This window comes from Ostrinia nubilalis, chromosome 2 (assembly GCF_963855985.1).
Source record: "Ostrinia nubilalis chromosome 2, ilOstNubi1.1, whole genome shotgun sequence".
NCBI lineage: Eukaryota > Metazoa > Arthropoda > Insecta > Lepidoptera > Crambidae > Ostrinia > Ostrinia nubilalis.
In genome coordinates, this window is record NC_087089.1 from 10,507,849 (window position 1) to 10,526,952 (window position 19,104).

Sequence of the window (19,104 nt, forward strand, 5' to 3'; positions counted from 1 at the left end):
TGCTGCTATCGCCAGCCGGGCGCCGGCAGACCGGTGAAGCAGTTGTGAGTTTCGTTTTCTGAGAACCGTATTTGTATGTAGTATTTATTGTTTGTAATTTCTTTGTTTCTTACTCCAGCAATTTTTAATATTGAGCCCAGTAAAGAAGCGAACAGCGGGCTTAGTCACCCACCCCTACAGTCGGCTGGTAAGCTATCGAATTTTTATTTACTATTTTACAAGTTACAAGCTAGGTACCCAATATTTCGATTTAATTACAAACTGACCCAACTTCTTTGTCGTGGAGATAACAAGTTGCAGATCCAGTTTATTTGAAACTGTAAGTTCAGAAAGAATTTTATTATCATTACGTAGGTACCTACGATGAAATTATTATTTTGTTTCAAAATAACCAAGTGATAAATATTTTTTTTAATATTCGAATATTGTAATATTTTTTTTTTGTTGTTGTTGTTAGTATCGTTCACTAATAATATTAGCAGAGATAGAGCTAAAATTATATTTTTGTCTGTCGTAGTTGGTAGCGTTAGTTAGTGGTACCTCTGTCTTCTATGATTAGAACTGAAACTGAAATACCTACCTGCCCCGGTGAATATCTCCGGGTAGTTAGTGCATAATTATGCCAAGGCCGACAGTGGGCTGTTTTAAATGCAATGTACTTTTCTAAACACTACAAAAGAATATTTTTTGCTCATCTCCCAGGGACTTCCATAAACAATAAGATGCTTTTGTTGTTGATAGATGACGAATGACACTGACAGGTACATTTTTAAAATAAAACTAAACTGTATGCACTTCTAAATAAAGCTTATTTTTCGGCGCCTTTATATTACTTAGGGTAGAGGTACCTGTTTTCAACCCTTGATGGGTTCATTTTTTCAAACCACACAAGTCTCGATTTAGGTGCTTCTGCGTCACGTAGGTACACACACTTCACGTGCGTTCGAACGCGTCCAACGTGTGGGGTTCATACTCGTGTGCGTGTGGACCAACTCGTAAACAAGTCAACGGTCTTTAAAAATGTATGAAATGAGTTACCTACCTAACTAAATGATCATTCCCATAAATCATTTTGTTGCGCGCGCGCTGGCGCGCCGATGGGAAAGTGGGTGTTTAGAAAAGTATCTACCCCTCTAGTTAGGTAGGATTATGTTAGTAGTTTTAACTGAAATACAACATTGATCCGTTGATGAAGATATTATTTAATCATTTGATTGAGTGGGTGACATTACTCATGTAATTATGATGGACATTTTATTGATCTTCTATTACAAGATTCAACCGTTAATTTAAATGGTTTTTCAGTTAAACAATACATAATTTTGCCTGACAAACTGTGCAGACACAACATAAATATTCTTTATTATAAATCTTTATTTCAAAACCAACTTGAACAGAATTTCAAAGTACCTACTTAGGTAAATTAGATATTTACACAATAACAGTATCAATTTTTAGGGTTCAATTTCACGACAACCAGACTGCTACGGATTAAATGAATTAAAAAAATACTTAAGTAGGTACATGCCTTTTACTTTGGTTCTCCTGCGGATCTCCTCATTTCTGATTCAATCACGCAGGGAAACTCCGAGCATAGCCCGCTCCATCGCCCTTTGGGTGACCTTGAGCCTTCTTATGAGGCCCATAGTAAGCGACCACGTCTCAGATCCGTATACCATCACTGGCAACACGCATTGGTCAAATACTTTCGACTTGAGACACTGCGGTATTTCGGACGTGAGTGTAATTATGGCGAAGCTTCCCGAACGCTGCCCATCCGAGTTGGATTCGACGATTGACCTCTTTCTCGAAGTTGGACCTACCTAACTGGACTGTTTGTCCCGGGTATACATAATTGTCAACAACTTCGAGTGTAGAGTCTCCAACCTTCAGAGGAGTGGGTGCAACACGGACATTAGACATGATTTTTGTCTTGAGATCCGCAGGAGAACCAAAGTAACCGACATAGCTCGCATCAAGTGGCAGTGCAGTGGGCGGGGCACATAGCTCGTAGAGACGATGGCCGTTGGGGCAGGAAAGTTCTCGAGTGGCGACCACGGGCTGGAAGACGTAGCGTGGGCAGGCCTCCTACTAGGTGGACCGACGATCTGGTAAAGGTCGCGGGAAGAGCCGGCAGCGCAGGACCGTTCATTGTGGAAAACCTTGGGGGAGGCCTTTGTCCAGCTGTGGACGTCATTTGGCTGAAACGAACGAACATGCCTTTTGCCTGATAAAAAAGTACCATAATTTAGGCTTGTAGTCGTCATCGCATATTCCTCATTATTTTTAAAAAAAAAAGGTTTTAGGTACAAATAATCGTTCGATTGAGGCGCTTATCATCAGCGGGCCTACCACTACCAAATACCGATTTCGTATCTACTTTCGAATCTATCTATCCCTCTCACTTGTAACGATAACTACAGTGCCAGACGGAACCGAAACTACGAAAACTACGTTAAGTGCAAAAACACGATAAAAGATAAAGGTGTATTCACATAATCATGTAGCATACGCCGGGAGAGCGACCATTGATTAAACCATGGAACCACCCGTCCGTGTGAGATGCGTAGTTTGTAGATTGCTATTTATAAACTAGCCGTTTTATTTTGCAGGTAGAATAAACCAAAATGTGTGGGTGTCTAAAGGTGCTACGTATTTACAAACCACTACCGCGAACTCTACACTGCAGGCTCTCTAGCTCCACTGCGGCGCCTCCGCAAGTGCCGGGAGTGCCATACTCTAAACTTTCTATAGGAGTTCCAAAAGAAATATGGCAAGATGAAAGAAGGTACGAGTACCTTAACTACACATGCATCGTTTAATTATGTGTAAAAATGTAATAAGGGTTATTAGCCTTAGATTAATAAATTATTTCTATGAATAATACTTCTCTTTCAGAGTTGCAGTAGTACCAGCAGTAGTTAGCAAATTAGTTAAAAAGGGCTTCACTGTAAACATAGAAGAAGGAGCTGGAGCCTTAGCCAATTTCCCCAACACGACCTATGAAGAGGCTGGTGCCAAGGTCACCAGTTTGAAAGACACATTCCAATCAAGTAAAGCAATACATAATTAATTTTTCAGAAGTGTATTTTTTTTATAAAAAAACCTCATTACTAAGGTCATTACCAAACTATTTTCGGCATGTAAGAGTAGGCGCACACCGTTGATTTTTCGTCGGCCGATAGTTTAGTCGGGCAGTTGATCAGTATGGGCATGTATGGGAGTGCGCACACTACGCCGATTCTATTTGGCCGATTCTTCATACAAATTAAAATCGGGCACAACTATCGGCCAACTAAAAATCAACGGTGTGCGCCGCCTACTCTAATTTTTTTCTTAACGTTATTTCCTTTGTTTCCAGACATAATTCTTAAAGTCCGCCCACTAGTGGATTCCGAGGTCCAAAATGTACAAAATGAAGGTACACTTATATCGTTCCTTTACCCTGCACAAAATCAGGATCTGGTCAAAAAACTTGCAGAAAAAAAGGTCAATGCATTTGGTAAGATACACAACTGTCATTTTCGTTTTTTTTTATTATGTTTAGTTAAATATTAATCATACTTTTGATTTGGTTTAAGCTATGGACTGCGTCCCGCGAATCAGTCGAGCCCAGGCGTTCGACGCCCTTAGCTCTATGGCAAATGTCGCAGGGTACAGGGCAGTCATAGAAGCGGCTGCACATTTCCCTAGGTTCTTTTCAGGTAAGATAAATCATTCAATACGTAATTAACACCATAATTAAGTTATGTACTATCAAGAAGTCCACACGATCCAAAATTGTATGGAGTTGATTTAGGCGATTATCACACTGCGCCGCGGTCCGCGTGATTTCATAATAAAAAATCCCGCGCGCAGACACGTTGTCAGTGTGTTGTGTTATGCTGCGCGTGTTTTCTATACAAACTGAGGTACTTGCATACAATGACGTCCCGCGTACCGCGGCGCAGTGTGATAATCGCCTTACTGTGGTCGCAGTAATGGATTATTTAAAAAAATATAGGTATTTGAAAGTTTACTTGTTGATGTTGTGTGAAGGTTAAAATCTGGTATTCAGATGCCGCGACAAAATATGTATTGAGATTACCGGTGGGTTGTGTATTTTCAATGTTTTGAATTTGAACAGCAGCAGATCTTTGCTGCATACTATTTTGATGTTTATTCAGCTGATGCCTTACAGTTACAATAATTAAATCGAGCTTTACCGACTCACAATTTATGGGTTCGATCTCCAAGCATGGAAAATAAAGCCGTAAAAAAGTAATGTTCCATTGTCCCATAAATTTATCGCGCCGATAGTACTAGGCTTGAGCTAGAAATAGCTCGAAATGAGTTTATGTCCACGCATGTTCGTCTCATTTCACTGAGCTAATTAAATCTCGGATTATCCGTTAAGCCTAGCGATGCTTATCAGATGGCTACGGCATGGCAGCTTATAAAGGAGCTGGTCTACTTAATCTGTCGCTCTTGTGGGATATGACTTTAAAAGAGGGATGTAGGCATTGATGCATCAATGGGTGTAGGTATTAGAAACACTGCAGCAGCAATCTCTGATGCTATGTATGAACAGCAGACTGTAGATGTACAACGGTAATGGACGCAGACCTTTAGTAGTATGTGAATGATCACAATACAGAAGGTTAGCTTCCACCACACCAGCACTGAAGTTAGTCGTTAAGACTCCCCGCAGACTACAGTGTTTGTCGGCGGTTAGTCTGGTCGGGCTGTTTATATCATTATGAACATGTATAAAAGAAAATCCGCACATTACACCGATTTGGTATTGGCCGATTCCTCATACAAATTAGAAGCTGACCAAACTCTCGGCCGACTTAAAACTGTAGTCTGTGGGGAGTCTAAGGCTGGGTTGCACCATCTGACTAACTTAACAAACTCCAAAAATCTGTCAAACTCCATACAAAAAGCACCGGTTGTCGTTAAAGTTAGGTGGTGCAACTCAGCATCTAGACACAATAAATAACCGGCTACCGCTTGGGGGCTGAGAGGTTAAAGAAGGTATGCCATCGCCACACAGACCAGGTTGTGTGGTCTATGGCCATCGCTAAACCACGGCACGGCTAAACTAAATTGACGTTCACAGGTCAAATGACGGCCGCGGGTCGCGTGCCGCCATGCCGCGTGCTGGTCATAGGCGGCGGCGTGGCGGGACTGGCGGCGGCGGCTCAGGCGCGCTGCATGGGCGCCGCGGTGCGGGCCTTTGACACGCGCCCTGCTGTGCGCGAGCAGATCGAGAGTCTGGGCGCGCAGTTCATCACTATGGATATGAAGGTATGTGGGCTCCTTTATAATAATTTCCATAGATGGTCTTCTCCTTGTTGTGTGGAAGACCGCCTGAACTTGGCCGTTTCAACCTGTTGTATTACTTGTACTATCTATACAAGCACTTCGACCAACTCACGCTTACTGCTCAAGATGTCTAGTCAGATTAGATGGGGTCAGTTTCCTTTCATGTTCAGAAAATTATTTAGACTCACCAAGGTGTATAGAGACCAGAATAATAGACACTGGTAGAATCGATACATCGAAGTGCTAAGTGGGTACCATCAAACCTTACAAGCATAATAGAAATGCTCACTCACCATCAATGTACTGGATGTTAGTATCGTTTTGCTTAGCTAAGAGGAAAATGCAATTAATCTTGGCAGACACTAGACAGACAGCATACTTTCTCGTTCAAGGCCGTCATGCTTTCTGCATTTTATCAGAACTCAACGGTTCGCCTAATATTAATTAATTCAAATGTAACAAAGAGTTGCATTTACATGTTGTATGTTACAAAGCGCGATATTAGTATTACCTTTATCTATTGCTTTCACGCGTCCCCGTGGTCTAGCCTATTCAATGACCCGTTTGCGGTGTACAATGCGTATCACGTTTCCCGCCGTGCATATTTACTCAACCGATCCGCGTAGATATGGTTATTGATATGACATTGGAGTGCTTATAGAACTGTTTGCTTTTCAGCGGTGGGCGTGTCCTAACCCTTAGTTAGGGCGCAGCCTCCACCCTCACCTTGATTGCAATCGACGGTAATTTACAAATCAACCATTTCGTAGATTATTTTTGAGTGTAGAGTGCATTATCAGTTCTGATAATCTTTGACTATCACCATAATATGCATGCGGTACATTCGATCTTATAAATATCATTATGTAATTAAGATGGTAATCTTGTATTTATGCTATAATTTATACCCAGAGCCTTACGTAATTGTTTCGCACCATTTGTGGCTTTTCGTAAATATTTGTTATTTCACTTTTATATTAGTCGCTTTGTTTGCAGAGTCTGTTTATTCGAGCTATGTGCACTTGTGATAAGTTTTTAAATATTTGTTTTACTATACTTTGTCACTAAGAATGGCAAATTGAAGAAAGAAAAACGTTGTTTTCGCTAGTATGATTTAACAAACTATGTAGCTAGTTTAGACAAATTAGATAGAAAATGAGTGGATCATACATTTAGCTACTTAGTCTTTTCTTCACTTCGCGACAACAATTTGTCTTGTATTCCTCTGACGGATTTACATTCAATGGCATGTTAAGTTTTAAGTAAGTATGTGGTTGTAAGGCAGTGGGGCTGTTTTCCACAATGGCATGTGGGTTATTTTAAGTTAAACTTTGTTACTATAACCAAAATCAGTCAAATGCAATATTGTTTCCGAAATATGCCGCAAACGGCGACAATTTGTCTTAAAATTATTGCTATCCAGTAACTGCCGAATAAAAATACTGGCCTTGAACGAAAATAAGTAACATCAAACAGCGTCGTCCCTAAATTCGTCTCCCTACTCTCGAGCCCGATTCAACCGTATTGTCATTGGAAATTGACATAACCATGGACTTTAATACATCGCTATAAGGTTGCAATTATCAATCGTACTGATCATAACAGGATTAAATTAGGGTAGCCCGTCTCGCCCCTTGCCCTTGACAATGAGAGCGATGAATCGAGCCCCCATGTCCATGCCTCAATGTTCGTCATTTCGTATTCAGCGGCCGTACTCGTAGGTTTGTGACCGAACATGCATCGATTGGATTTTTTATGGCTCGGTAATCTTTATTTCAATGGATTTAGCTTATTTATTTTAAAATCTGTTTATTAAAATATTAATATCTTTAACTACAGGAAGAAGGTGCGGGAGAAGGCGGCTACGCCAAGGAGATGAGCCAAGAGTTCCTGGATGCCGAGCGGGCGTTGCTCGGTAGAGAGGCCAGAACATCCGACGTCGTGATCAGCACAGCTCTCATACCCGGCAAGCCGGCACCGATTCTCGTTTTAGAGGTAAAAATATTATGCTAAAGTTTGTTAACAACTGAATTTTAATTAATATCTCCGTGAAAATTCGTCACACAATATTTTAACACAACTTGCTGATATGTGCGCTGCTTACTTTCATTTTCAATATTTGTATGATTCTTGAATAGAGTCAATTTCAGTTTTCTACTATGTATAGAAAACTGCACTTTGTTAGAAATATGTACTTAGACTAGATTACTTAGTACTTGTACTTAGATGAGATATTTTAAGGTACTTTTTGAAAATATTCTCATGCTTTAAAAAGTTTGAAAATCTACAAAACTGTTAATAATAACCTGTGAATGCCTGGTGAAGGCTGAGCTGCCTGCGTCTAGAGATAGATATATTTTCATTGCGCGAATTAATGAACTATAAACCATCAAGCCTAGTTACTATCATGTTATTATCTCATGATAATACATAATTAAGCGAGCCGCGTTTGCCACGTGTTTAGGAATAGTAGAGTGGTGTTGTGTCTGGCCAAAGTTCGCAACTATCTCGTCTAGCCTTTGCTCTTAACTAGAAGGCCATAGGTAATCCATCAGATTGGAAAATTTATCGATACTATTTTCCATTCATGAATATCATGTTTAATTGCATCATAGTACTGCTACATAGGGAAGTATTCTTTTATTTACATAATGGTGTAACGAGCACGATCGTCTTCAGCCTATGTCAGTTTACCTACTATCAGCTAGACTTGGATCTCTCCTAATATGCATCATTTGATCCTGTCTTCAGCTTGTCGCATCCAGCTAAGGATAGTAATGCTCCGCAATGTCGACTTTATCACATTGTGTATTAGATTCACTATGGAAAACTAATTATACTTATGTTTTTAAAGCTGGAATGAAGTGTCACTAAAAGCAAGTTTTACTTTGTAATCATTGGTTAATGTTGTCAACTCCCCAATTTACAGGATGCGGTCCGTGACATGGCACCTGGCAGCGTGATCGTAGACCTGGCAGCCGAAATGGGCGGCAACGTGCAAACCACCAAGAAGGGAGAGATCGTCAAAGTGCACGGCGTCACTCACATCGGCCTCACTGACTTACCGAGCCGCATGCCTGCCCATGCGTCCACTCTCTACGCCAACAACATTTCAGGGTTTCTATTCAGTTTGGGTAAGTAAAAATACGTTTAAATATCGGCTGTCTCGCGAGAATACACCGGATATGACGTATTTACAACATATTATTATGAAAGAGGTTCGTCAATGTTCATAAATAAAAACCGTGTTTAGTTTAAAACAACGTTGCGTCTGTTCGTGAAGGTTATTGCGTGAATGATAAAATATTGTTTATTTTTTGCGTTAATTACAAACGTGATAGATTGCCTGTATCTTTTACTATCAAAAGCAATAAATTAATTGCGGTTTCTTTTTGTTTATGTTATCGTCGAGTAATTCTACTTCAGTACTGCAGCGCGTATGTTATCTCTGTCTTATCGCCGAACCGAAATCCAAGCTTATTCTACATTAGTTATTATAAATATGTGGTAATTAGTATGACAGTGTTAAATAATAAAAACATTTAAGGAAAATTGACCGACCATGACTGCTGCGATAAACAACAATAAGTCACTAGTTCGTTAGATATTAACTTCAGCTATTACATAAGTAGTGTTTCTGCGGGCTTGACAACACGGTTGAACTGCATGTTTTGTAAAAAATGAGAGTCGAGGTTAATTGCCTTTACCTTATCATTGCATTGTCTTATTTAATAGCTTTGAGTGTTGCATACATGATACATGCATTAGGTACTTATTTTTATCTCGACTAATATAAAAATACATTGGTATTCTTATGAAACCAGACTATATTAAATGAATATGATAGATAAGAGAAATAGGTCAACGAAAGAAATAAAAGTAGTTATTTTGTATCAATCCATAGAATATTTTCAACACGAAAGTTAAGATAGATGATTGTCATTCCTTCAACAGTTTTTATCGCAAAAACTGCTGAATGAATTTCGATGAAACTTTGCAATATTATAATGATGTACCATCGGCAACAGTGTTAACTGCCCATTGCCGGTCATGTCGTCTCGTTCTATCGCAAAGAATCACCATTTGATGAGAGCGAAAGCAAAAACGGAAATGGATAGTTAACACTGTGGCCGTGTGTAAAAGCACAATTATAATAGTACAGCTTTACTCAGTTTGTCACCACATAGCGCACTTTAGCGCAGTGTTAAATGTCCAAAAGGATTTTTAATAACGTAGGTAAAGTAATTTATCCTGTATTACTTAGATCCTTTTGTTTATTCTCAGGCACAAACGACCACTTTCACATCAACCTCGAAGACGAGGTGACCCGCGGTGCTATAGTTTTGAAGGCAGGCGAGCTCCTGTGGCCGCCACCGCCGCCGCCCAGCATGGCTCCCGTGCAGCAACCCAAGCAAGCAGCTGTTGCTAAGGCAGAACCGCCCAGTCCATTCAATGAGACGCTGAAAGACACCTTCTTGTATTCTACAGGTGATTTTTTCAGAATATAGTTTATTGTAAGGTACCAGATCATGGCCTCCTCGAAAGAACACAATTTGCAGAATGCTATGTAGCTAACCAGAACTTTAGGAGTCGTTTGAAATACACAAAAACTGAAGCGTCACGTCATATCGCGGAACCTTAATTCCCTGAATAAAATGCATGAGTCGCTTAGAGCGGTGTGTGACGCGGACATGAAACTAAGGTGGATTAATAATATTAAATGGTGGTTCTTTCACAGGTTTGGCCAGTTTAATCGGTCTTGGTATGGTGTCACCAAATCCAGCCTTCACAACTATGACTACAACACTGGCTCTATCTGGTAAGTTAGCCAACTTCCGCATATCTTACGCTGTTCTTGATAAGAGTTTTTTCGTGCGCCGAAAAGCCGCGAAATGCTGCATATTTATTTAAAAAACAAAAGAACTTCTATAACTAAGCAGCAACTTATATTTCTTGCAAGTTGTGTATACTCGTACCTTTAAGTGATAGTGCAATTAGCTTAATATTTTGCATATTTAATATATTGTGTATTGTTGTACCTATCGTTGGTGTACCTAATAAATAAAATTAAAAAAAAAACAATTAACGTGCCCGTAAAATCCCGCAAAATGAAAAAAAAAAAAACAAAAGAACTTCTATTCAATGATTCTCTATTGAAATGCTAACCAGGCGTGGTGGGCTACCACACGGTGTGGGGCGTGGTGCCGGCGCTGCACTCGCCGCTGATGTCGGTCACCAACGCCGTGTCGGGCATCACGGCCGTCGGCGGCCTGCTGCTCATGGGCGGCGGGTACGTGCCCGAGACGCCGGTGCAGGTAGGGTAGCATGCTATGTAGTTGTAATAAGGGTGATTTTGCAACAAAAAATTGAGTCCGATGTGCTAACTAAATACTGCCACCTTAGTATGGAGTTGATAAGGGCGATTTTACAACAACTAACGGGTGTTTTTTTTAGAGGTATACAACTTTAAATTGGTTACACTGTTTCTAGTGATATTTAATTTGATAGTTGGTGGTACATTTGTGGACAGTATGTTTTGCCATTTCATAATTAAATAGAATTAATTCGGAACAACGTTTGCAAATAGTGCAAAAATGTATTTTAAAAATCATGGTTCAGTTTTCCATACAAACGTCCATATTACGGTCGACGTAATTTTCGTAACTTTTCATTCCTCAGATGAATGCTATTAATGTGGCAGAGCTATGGTTTCAACAAGATGGTGTTACCATCCAACCAGCACGCGACACATTCAACTTATTGCGGGAAACATTCGATGAGCGCATAATTTCACTCGATGGATCTTTGAATTTGCCTCCACAATCGGGTGATCTCACACATATGGATTATTTTCTCTGGGGATATATGAAGTCCACTAATGCGCAGATAAACTACGGAATTCAATGCCAACATTCGTCGCGTTATTGCCGATGTATGGCCCCAGTTGCTCGAAAAAGAAATTGAAAATTCGACACCTCGATTACGCTATATTTGCGCCAACCGTGGCGCCCTTTGGCCCGAAATCATTTTGAAGCATAAATGGCATAAGAACATCTTTTAAACAAAACCAATACCATGTGAATCAAACATATTTTTACATATTTTATTTCACTTTAAAGTTACCTCTAAAAAAACACCCTATATTTTCTAAAATGTCGTACTCTAATACGATGTGCATTTATCTTTATTACTTGGGTATAAGACTTGCTTTTTCTCCACAGTGGTTAGCGAGCACGGCCGCCCTCATCTCATTCGTCAACGTTTTCGGCGGTTTCCTAGTCACACAGAGAATGCTTGACATGTTCAAAAGGTACGAAGGATTTTTTTGCAACTTTATCACTTTATTAAAGCTTCATCATGAAGCTAAAGGAAGCCTTTTAGCCCTCATGAGTACGTCAAGTTTGAAAAAAAAAATGCTGTAATGTGTTTTAAATTTCAATCATGTTTCAATGTTAGGTTTCATTCGCAGGCCCGGTGACCCACCGGAATATGGATACCTGTACGCTATTCCTGCAGCTGCTCTTCTTGGAGGATATATGACCACAGCTATGCAGGTACAAAAGTAATATATTCAGTCTTATTTAAATTATGGAATAGTTTAGTTCGGGCCTTCAGTTTGTCTATTTAGGTTACCGCCTCCTACACTAATGTGAGCCTTGTTTGACGCCTATAGCTAGCCGCAGTAATCCGTTAATTACCCGTAGTTACGATACTAAAATGAAGTAGGTCTACAAAAACTGCAGGTGGCATGCGTCACAACAGTCAATGGCTACTATTATATTGGAATGTTGTCCGTCACAGAAAAACTTTATCGCGCGCGTCCCTGTTTCAAAAATCGGAATAAAAACTATCCTATGTCCTTTCCCGGGACTCAAGCTATCTCCCTGCCAAATTTCATCAAAATCGGCTCAGTGGTTTAGGCGTGAAAGAGAGACAGACAGACAGAGTTACTTTCGCATTTATAATATTAGTATAGATTTAACTTCACAACTGTACCTTTTTCAGAAATCCTAAAAGTATTGTCTTTCTAATTGCAGGGTTACCCAGAAGTACATCAGATGGCATACTTGGCGTCTTCGCTTTGCTGCGTGGGCGCACTCGCTGGACTTAGCTCCCAGACCACCGCCAGAAAAGGAAATTACCTTGGAATGGTGACGTACATGTTTTTAATACATAAACATTTATTTCTCATGTAAGATTTGCAACCGATGATTAAAAATGGCGTAAATTGATAGGTTAGATTTGCTTATAGCCCAAGACCCGCTCACTGGAAAGTACTCGATGGTTCAAGCATCAATCTTTTACCATTATAAAGACAGTGAGACAGCATAGACAAGGTTAGGTAGGGTTAGGTAACAAAATTATTTCATTATCTCTTAAATTATTCTTTTTTTAAATTACCAGTAATTTCTCTTTTTTTTTTTTAATTTCTTTTGTATATTTTAAATTTTACACAAAACTAACATTCCTCTTTTTTTATTTAAAAAATAATGTAATAATTCTGTTTTTGTCTGCCAGTGCTATTAAGTAGCCAGTTCTTTTGAGACTAAGCTGACTTTATTAGGTACTTACACATTCCCGAATACCCCACATTACAATAGATGCACTGTGATGTAAGCAATATTTGTGCCATAGCTAAATCTGTGGATGCAATACTGTTGTTAGCTATAGTGCATCTAAATGTGCGTTATTCTTATTCCTTAACGTGGCAACTTGGGCTTGCCATAGCATAACAACCAATGTACAATCCCAAATTTGATGATACTACCAATATGAGGTTGCAATTTTATAAGAATCGCGTACAGTTATCGACTCTGTTTCCATGACTGAAAGCTTTATTTTTGTTTGGTCAGATCGGTGTGTCGGGAGGTATAGCGGCTACTCTTGGAGCGTTGACTCCAAGCGCAGAGGTTCTAGCCCAAATGGTCGGTGTCGCTGGCATTGGCGGTCTACTCGGTGCTACCATCGCTAAGAAAATTGAAATCACGGATCTACCACAGCTCGTGGCTGGTTTCCACAGGTAATTAATTATACAGGCTGTCCCAAAATTTGTTATTCACACGGACACTGGAGGTAGCTGGGCCTAAGACTCATCAAACAGCTTAATATGTCCATAGATAGAAAGGTGATGAGATTTAAAATATTAACAATTTGTAATTTTTAAGACACATTGAAAAATGCGTCCAAGGCCCATCTACCTCCCCGGAGTCAGTTTGACGTACTAATTTTTGAACACCCTGTTTATGTATCCATCAGTCAACCAAAGATTCAATCGTATTCTATTTTTAACTAGCACTTGCAGGGCCGTCTTTAACCTACTAGGGGCCCTGGGCATTTAAGGATTAAGGGGGGCCCTTGCCCTTCGTTCGTTCGTTCGTTCGTTTCAGCCAAATGACGTCCACTGCTGGACAAAGGCCTCCCCAAGGTTTTCCATAATGAACGGTCCTACGCCCTTATCATCTGGAAAAAGGTCTTAATTAGCAGATGGGGGCCACCTCGGTCGCGGGGCCCTGGACACGTGCCCAAAGTGCCCAGTGGGAAAGAGGGGCCTGAGCACTTGTTTATTAAAAAGAAACTGTCTACCTTCATCACAGTATCAAGCTTATGTTGAGTGGCACTACGGTACCACATAACTTTAACCGGTAACTATAAAAGGCATGAAATACGATGACCAGTGTTTTTTGTATGGAGTTTGACAGATTTTTGACGTTTGTTAAAGCTAAAGTAAGATGGTGCAACCCAGTCTTAAAGTTGCGTTTCCACTGAGACGGTAACCTGAGCGGTATTCTCATTTAAGTAAAAATGGAAAATGCCTATCTATGACGTCAAGGGTATATGGAACTTATTTGCTCCAGCCTCGTGGGTATGGCAGCGGTACTGACGTGCCTCGCGACGTACATGCACGACTTCCCCGCCATGGCGCTCGACCCCACCGCCGCTACGCTCAAGACATCGCTGTTTTTGGGAACTTACATCGGCGGTATCACCTTCACGTGAGTATCTTTTTCTTATACCAAGGCTGTTCAACCTTTTGAAGAGTCGAGCCTAACGGTGGATTCAGTCGTTAACGACTGTTAACGACGGGCCACTTACATTTCTGACAGCTAACTTCAGAGAGGTCATAAAGTTAAAGTTCAAGTTTTCGATGGTAACTCATGGTAGAGGTACAGAACGGATCAGAAGTGTCATATTTTTTAATTTATGTGTTTTGCCAAATAAAATGTAATATAAATATGTAGTATCCTTAATTTTTTTATTTAATTACTTAATATGTGGTATTACTAACGATTATTCGTCACTTGATATTTCGTAATGCACCCCAAACGAGGTGAAAACACAATCACAGATTGCATTCCAGTTTGTCAGAGTAGTGGGGGAACAGGTTATAAATGGTCGGCCAAACGTCTCGGACAGTCATTTGATCTCGGTGCTTAGTGCGAGTAACATCTCTAGCAAAAACTGACCGTTTACTTATTTGTTCTTACATACTTTATTGAACCTCTATCCTCGTAGAAGGTATTTCATGACCCCTCAAGTGGGTCTGTCGACGCAAAATGAGGACTCGACTCAAAATTAGATTTTCGAAAAGTGTGCATTTCGCAAAATATTCATTAGATTTTTTTTTATTTAATCATCCAGCGGATCCCTGGTAGCATACGGCAAGCTGCAGGGCTCGCTGTCGTCAGCACCTCTGATGCTGCCTGGACGGCACGCAATCAACGCGGGACTACTGGCCGGTTCACTGGGCTGTGGCGGCGCACTGCTGGCCTTCCCAGAGGCGCCCGGCCTACCGCTACTGTCCGCTGCCGCCGTGCTCAGCGGTATCCAGGGCTTGACGCTCACCGCCGCCATCGGAGGTAGGCTATTTTTTTTAAGCTCACCTGATGGAAAGTGATGATCAGGCGAAAAATGGAAGCTAGCTTTACGGAATCCCCAACCACAAAGGGACTGGCTATCTTATCTCCAACTGCCGGAATACAATGCTGTTAACACTGCTGCAATGTTATAATGATCTAGTATCCTAGACTGTTCGAAACCAATAACATGGATTCTTGGACCCAAGAAATTTATGAGGCATTATTGCTCGGCGGTACCCGAAGTGGCGACTCCTACTGACTAAAGAAATGTGCAAATCTGTCCCATCCTTTGCTTACAAAACTTTTATTTGTTTTATTATTAGGTGCCGACATGCCAGTGGTGATCACAGTGCTGAACAGCTACTCGGGCTGGGCGCTGTGCGCGGAAGGCTTCATGCTCAACAACTCGCTCATGACCATCGTGGGCGCTCTCATCGGCAGCTCTGGTGCTATCTTGTCTTACATCATGTGCAAGGTAAACAATCTTTAAGAGTTCACCTAGCCTAGTTGTACTTAATACTGCTTTTTTTATCCACAACGAGGAAGCTCTTGGCCTGTACGGAGGTCACCTGATGGTAATTTTTATACATTTTCCTTATTAAATGCCTGTAGGTATGTTGTAGCCTTGTAAAGCTAAAACGTTTTTGGACCCTTTCTAGTATCGCTGGGCTGAGATAGTTATTTCGGTCTTCTTCTTCTTCTTCTTGTCGTGTCGACAACAAACCTACAGTGTCAGACCAAAACTCCGTTACAAGAGTGCTTTAACGAGAGTTATTTCGGTATTATGTCTGACTGAATTGATCCTAAGAATATTTTTTTAATCATTTAGGCCATGAACCGTTCCCTGCCTAACGTAATCTTGGGTGGCTACGGCGTGGCCACAGGCGGCTCGGCGCGGCCGGCCGGCGCCACACATACGGAGCTCAACGTGGACTCTGTGGCTGACCTCATCCACCGCGCATCCAATATCATCATCACGCCTGGTATGTTCTGATTACTGTATCAAAAAATAAAACACTGTGTGCCTCGCATGCGTGAGACGTTTCCACGTTAATAGGTGGGCGCACGTGGTGGGTCTAAACCGGTCCGTTTCTTGCACCCGCGCATGTTTAACGTAGGCCCTTGGCTGCCTGTCCACCGAAGCGGAACGAGGGAGTAATGCAGAGCAGATTGCGAACTGTTTTTTTACATTCGCGAAGCAAGGTGCGACCATGCAACGAGTCATTTGTTTTCCCCACTTCGCTTCTCGGATTTGTGTGAGTTTTTAAACTAGCTCGCTACTCCCTGTCCACTGAAGTGGAGCAAAGATTTTATGCATTTTTACCCTGGTTACTGCTCCATCACCTCGCTACGTTCCTGTGGTCAGGCAGCATTAGTATCCACGTTATCCGGGGCGGCTATGGTGTGGCCTGGGAGCGTGGGAAATACTGTCAACATCCAATAGGTGCAGAGTTTTTCGTAAATGAGTTTCTTATTTACATTTGTGATGGTCCTTCCATTTTCCCCTTAAAAATAAACAATAACATTTCATACATTGATGCACAGGTTACGGACTGTGCGTGGCGAAGGCGCAGTACCCGATCGCCGAGCTTGTGGACCTGCTCAAGGGCATCGGCAAGAGGGTGCGCTTCGCGATCCATCCAGTTGCGGGTAAATATTTTTAATCCAAGTAAAAACTAAACAAACTATTCAATCCACTCTTCAACGGCAGTGCGTGTAGATCTATCTATTTATTTATTAAAATACTTTCCGAAATCGGCCAATAGTGTCTTATATGCCGCTTCTTCCCCTTTATTGCTGGAATTTAGTCCTATATCTTTTTGTTGGTATAAGTTTCCGTGAGTACCATTTGGGTACGTTACCGTAATAGTATTCGATGACATTTTTTATCGCAGGTTGTTAAACAAATGTTGTTTATCGTAGGTCGTATGCCTGGCCAGCTGAACGTGTTGTTGGCAGAAGCTGGAGTTCCATATGACGATGTCTTTGAAATGGAAGAAATCAACGATGACTTCCCCGAAACTGACCTTGTGCTTGTTATTGGTAAGTTCTTATAAAACTGTATTTTTATTTTATTTCGATTCAAGTAGCAAAAATGTGTTAATTTAAAGCCTTTTAAGGGCGAAGTAAAGCTTTCACATAAGGAATGTGGTTCAGAATGTTTTATTGTTATTATGATAAGAGACATTTTTGAGAACTAATATTATTTTGCAGGTGCTAACGACACCGTAAATAGCGCAGCTGAAGATGATCCTAACTCACCAATCGCAGGAATGCCGGTCTTGAAAGTATGGAAATCAAACCAGGTAGGTTTTGGGTTCTCAAATGCAAATTGAATAGTTGGTTGACCTTGACTGGTTTTTTTTGGTGACCAATCTGGTTCCACGCGACTTTAAGTTTATCTTCCAAATGGCTGGCAGAATAAATAAACATTGAAGAATTAATTTTTAAAACAGATCATCTTCAATGATAATTTTTATCAAAAATGATGTCTGGACAAACAGATTAAGAATCACGTTGTCCCATACAAACTTTAACCCCATTTATCACCCCCTTAGGGGATAGAATTTTGTAAATTAACCTTTAATTATGATGACCTAGGTGGTGGTTATGAAACGGTCAATGGGCGTGGGCTACGCGGCGGTGGACAACCCGATCTTCTACAACCCTAACACGGCCATGTTGCTCGGAGACGCCAAGAAGACGTGCGACGCCCTTCTGGAGAGAGTCAAGCATCTGGCGGCTTAAGCCTTGACTAAATGGTACAGTCGACAGCATGTGAGAATATTATGCATGTTTGTTGCATAGTAGCACCACAGATAATATAATACTGTAGCACCTAATAGCAACTACTTGAGATGCCATAGTGTATGGCACGATGTTCTGTCCTCTGTACATTTCTGAAGGTAGCTTGAATCACATTACAAAATGTGAGTATCTAGGAGGATTATTATTAATATACTTTTAATAACTTTAAAACACCATAAGTACAGATAAACTAACCATATAAAATGGTTTTCCGAAACTTAATTTTGAATTGCAATTCGGCAAGATTATTGCACCGACAATGTTGATTGTACTTACGATAACCGTTAAGTATGGATTTAATATGTGATAAGAAATATTAACTGAAAAAAGCGGTGCCATCGAACCCATGTTGCTGATGATATTATAAAATACCATAAAGTTACATGATACGGTATTATGAATACAATGCTATTCCCTAATGTATGCTGACTTTTTTCTAAGATAAAATTAAATCGGTTTGTGTGAAATCGATTTGGATGTTGCTACTTAGAAATAATACGTACTTATAGTAGTAATTTTAAAGTTTAAATATGTGCCTTAAATCATCAATTTTTTGAGACTTATGACAGCTAGTCTGTGTAGTATGTAATTTTTTAACATTTTATAATTCGAATTTTATTACAATTTTATTACAATTTATGTAATTGAATGTCAATATTATTAAAGTCTATCTATAACATGTTATATATGAGAGTTTAAGATATATAGTTTAATTATATTATGGTCTTATTGAGAATCTATTGTATTGTTATGGCCACTACCAACCTTTTAAGTATTTTTTCCCTATCCTGCCATTATGCATTCCAAGTACTTCATGTTAAATTCTGCTGCCTGCTATAGAATGACTCAAAGTCGGTATTTATGAAAAAAATACCCTTAACATCTCGTGCTTGGTTTTCCTTCTGGCACAGTGCAATATCATTCCATATTTATATGATGTGTTCTTGATATAAGTAGTCAATATCGCTAGAATGATATTCATAAGCGTCGAATGAAATATAGTGGCTAGACATTATCTGAATCAAATTGAATTTCTTTTAACTTTATTATTACCATTTTGAATGTATTTTTGAGTTTGATCAATTATGTATTGTAATTTTAAAAATAAAAATGGATTTCCGATGGAAATGTA

The 19,104-nt window shown here is 40.2% G+C and overlaps 1 protein-coding gene across 3 annotated transcripts; it reads left to right on the plus strand.

The window, feature by feature from the left end:
* Positions 1-19,104, plus strand: LOC135082913 (NAD(P) transhydrogenase, mitochondrial-like). Of its 3 annotated transcripts, XM_063977687.1 has the most exons (24): positions 4-44; positions 119-187; positions 2,613-2,788; positions 2,899-3,053; positions 3,362-3,502; positions 3,582-3,704; positions 5,102-5,289; positions 7,147-7,302; positions 8,237-8,441; positions 9,592-9,795; positions 10,046-10,126; positions 10,477-10,622; positions 11,529-11,617; positions 11,777-11,861; positions 12,345-12,458; positions 13,161-13,327; positions 14,163-14,300; positions 14,947-15,164; positions 15,488-15,639; positions 15,994-16,147; positions 16,710-16,814; positions 17,088-17,207; positions 17,379-17,470; positions 17,766-19,104. In XM_063977687.1, the coding sequence occupies exons 3-24, from the start codon at positions 2,628-2,630 to the stop codon at positions 17,910-17,912; spliced, it is 3,141 nt and encodes a 1,046-aa protein (XP_063833757.1). In that variant the 5' UTR covers positions 4-44; positions 119-187; positions 2,613-2,627; the 3' UTR covers positions 17,913-19,104. The 3 variants fall into 3 exon arrangements, with proteins under 3 accessions (XP_063833752.1, XP_063833757.1, XP_063833765.1); XM_063977682.1 differs by having other exon boundaries at positions 1-187; XM_063977695.1 differs by lacking the exons at positions 4-44; positions 119-187 and adding an exon at positions 1,570-1,737.

Coding starts and splice junctions, on each gene's coding strand:
- LOC135082913 (XM_063977682.1), top strand. CDS start 2,628: ATGTGTGGGTGTCTAAAGGTGCTACGTATTTACAAACCACTACCGCGA. Junction 10,127..10,476: donor TACAACACTGGCTCTATCTG/GTAAGTTAGCCA, acceptor AATGCTAACCAG/GCGTGGTGGGCTACCACACG. Junction 12,459..13,160: donor AAGGAAATTACCTTGGAATG/GTGACGTACATG, acceptor TTGTTTGGTCAG/ATCGGTGTGTCGGGAGGTAT.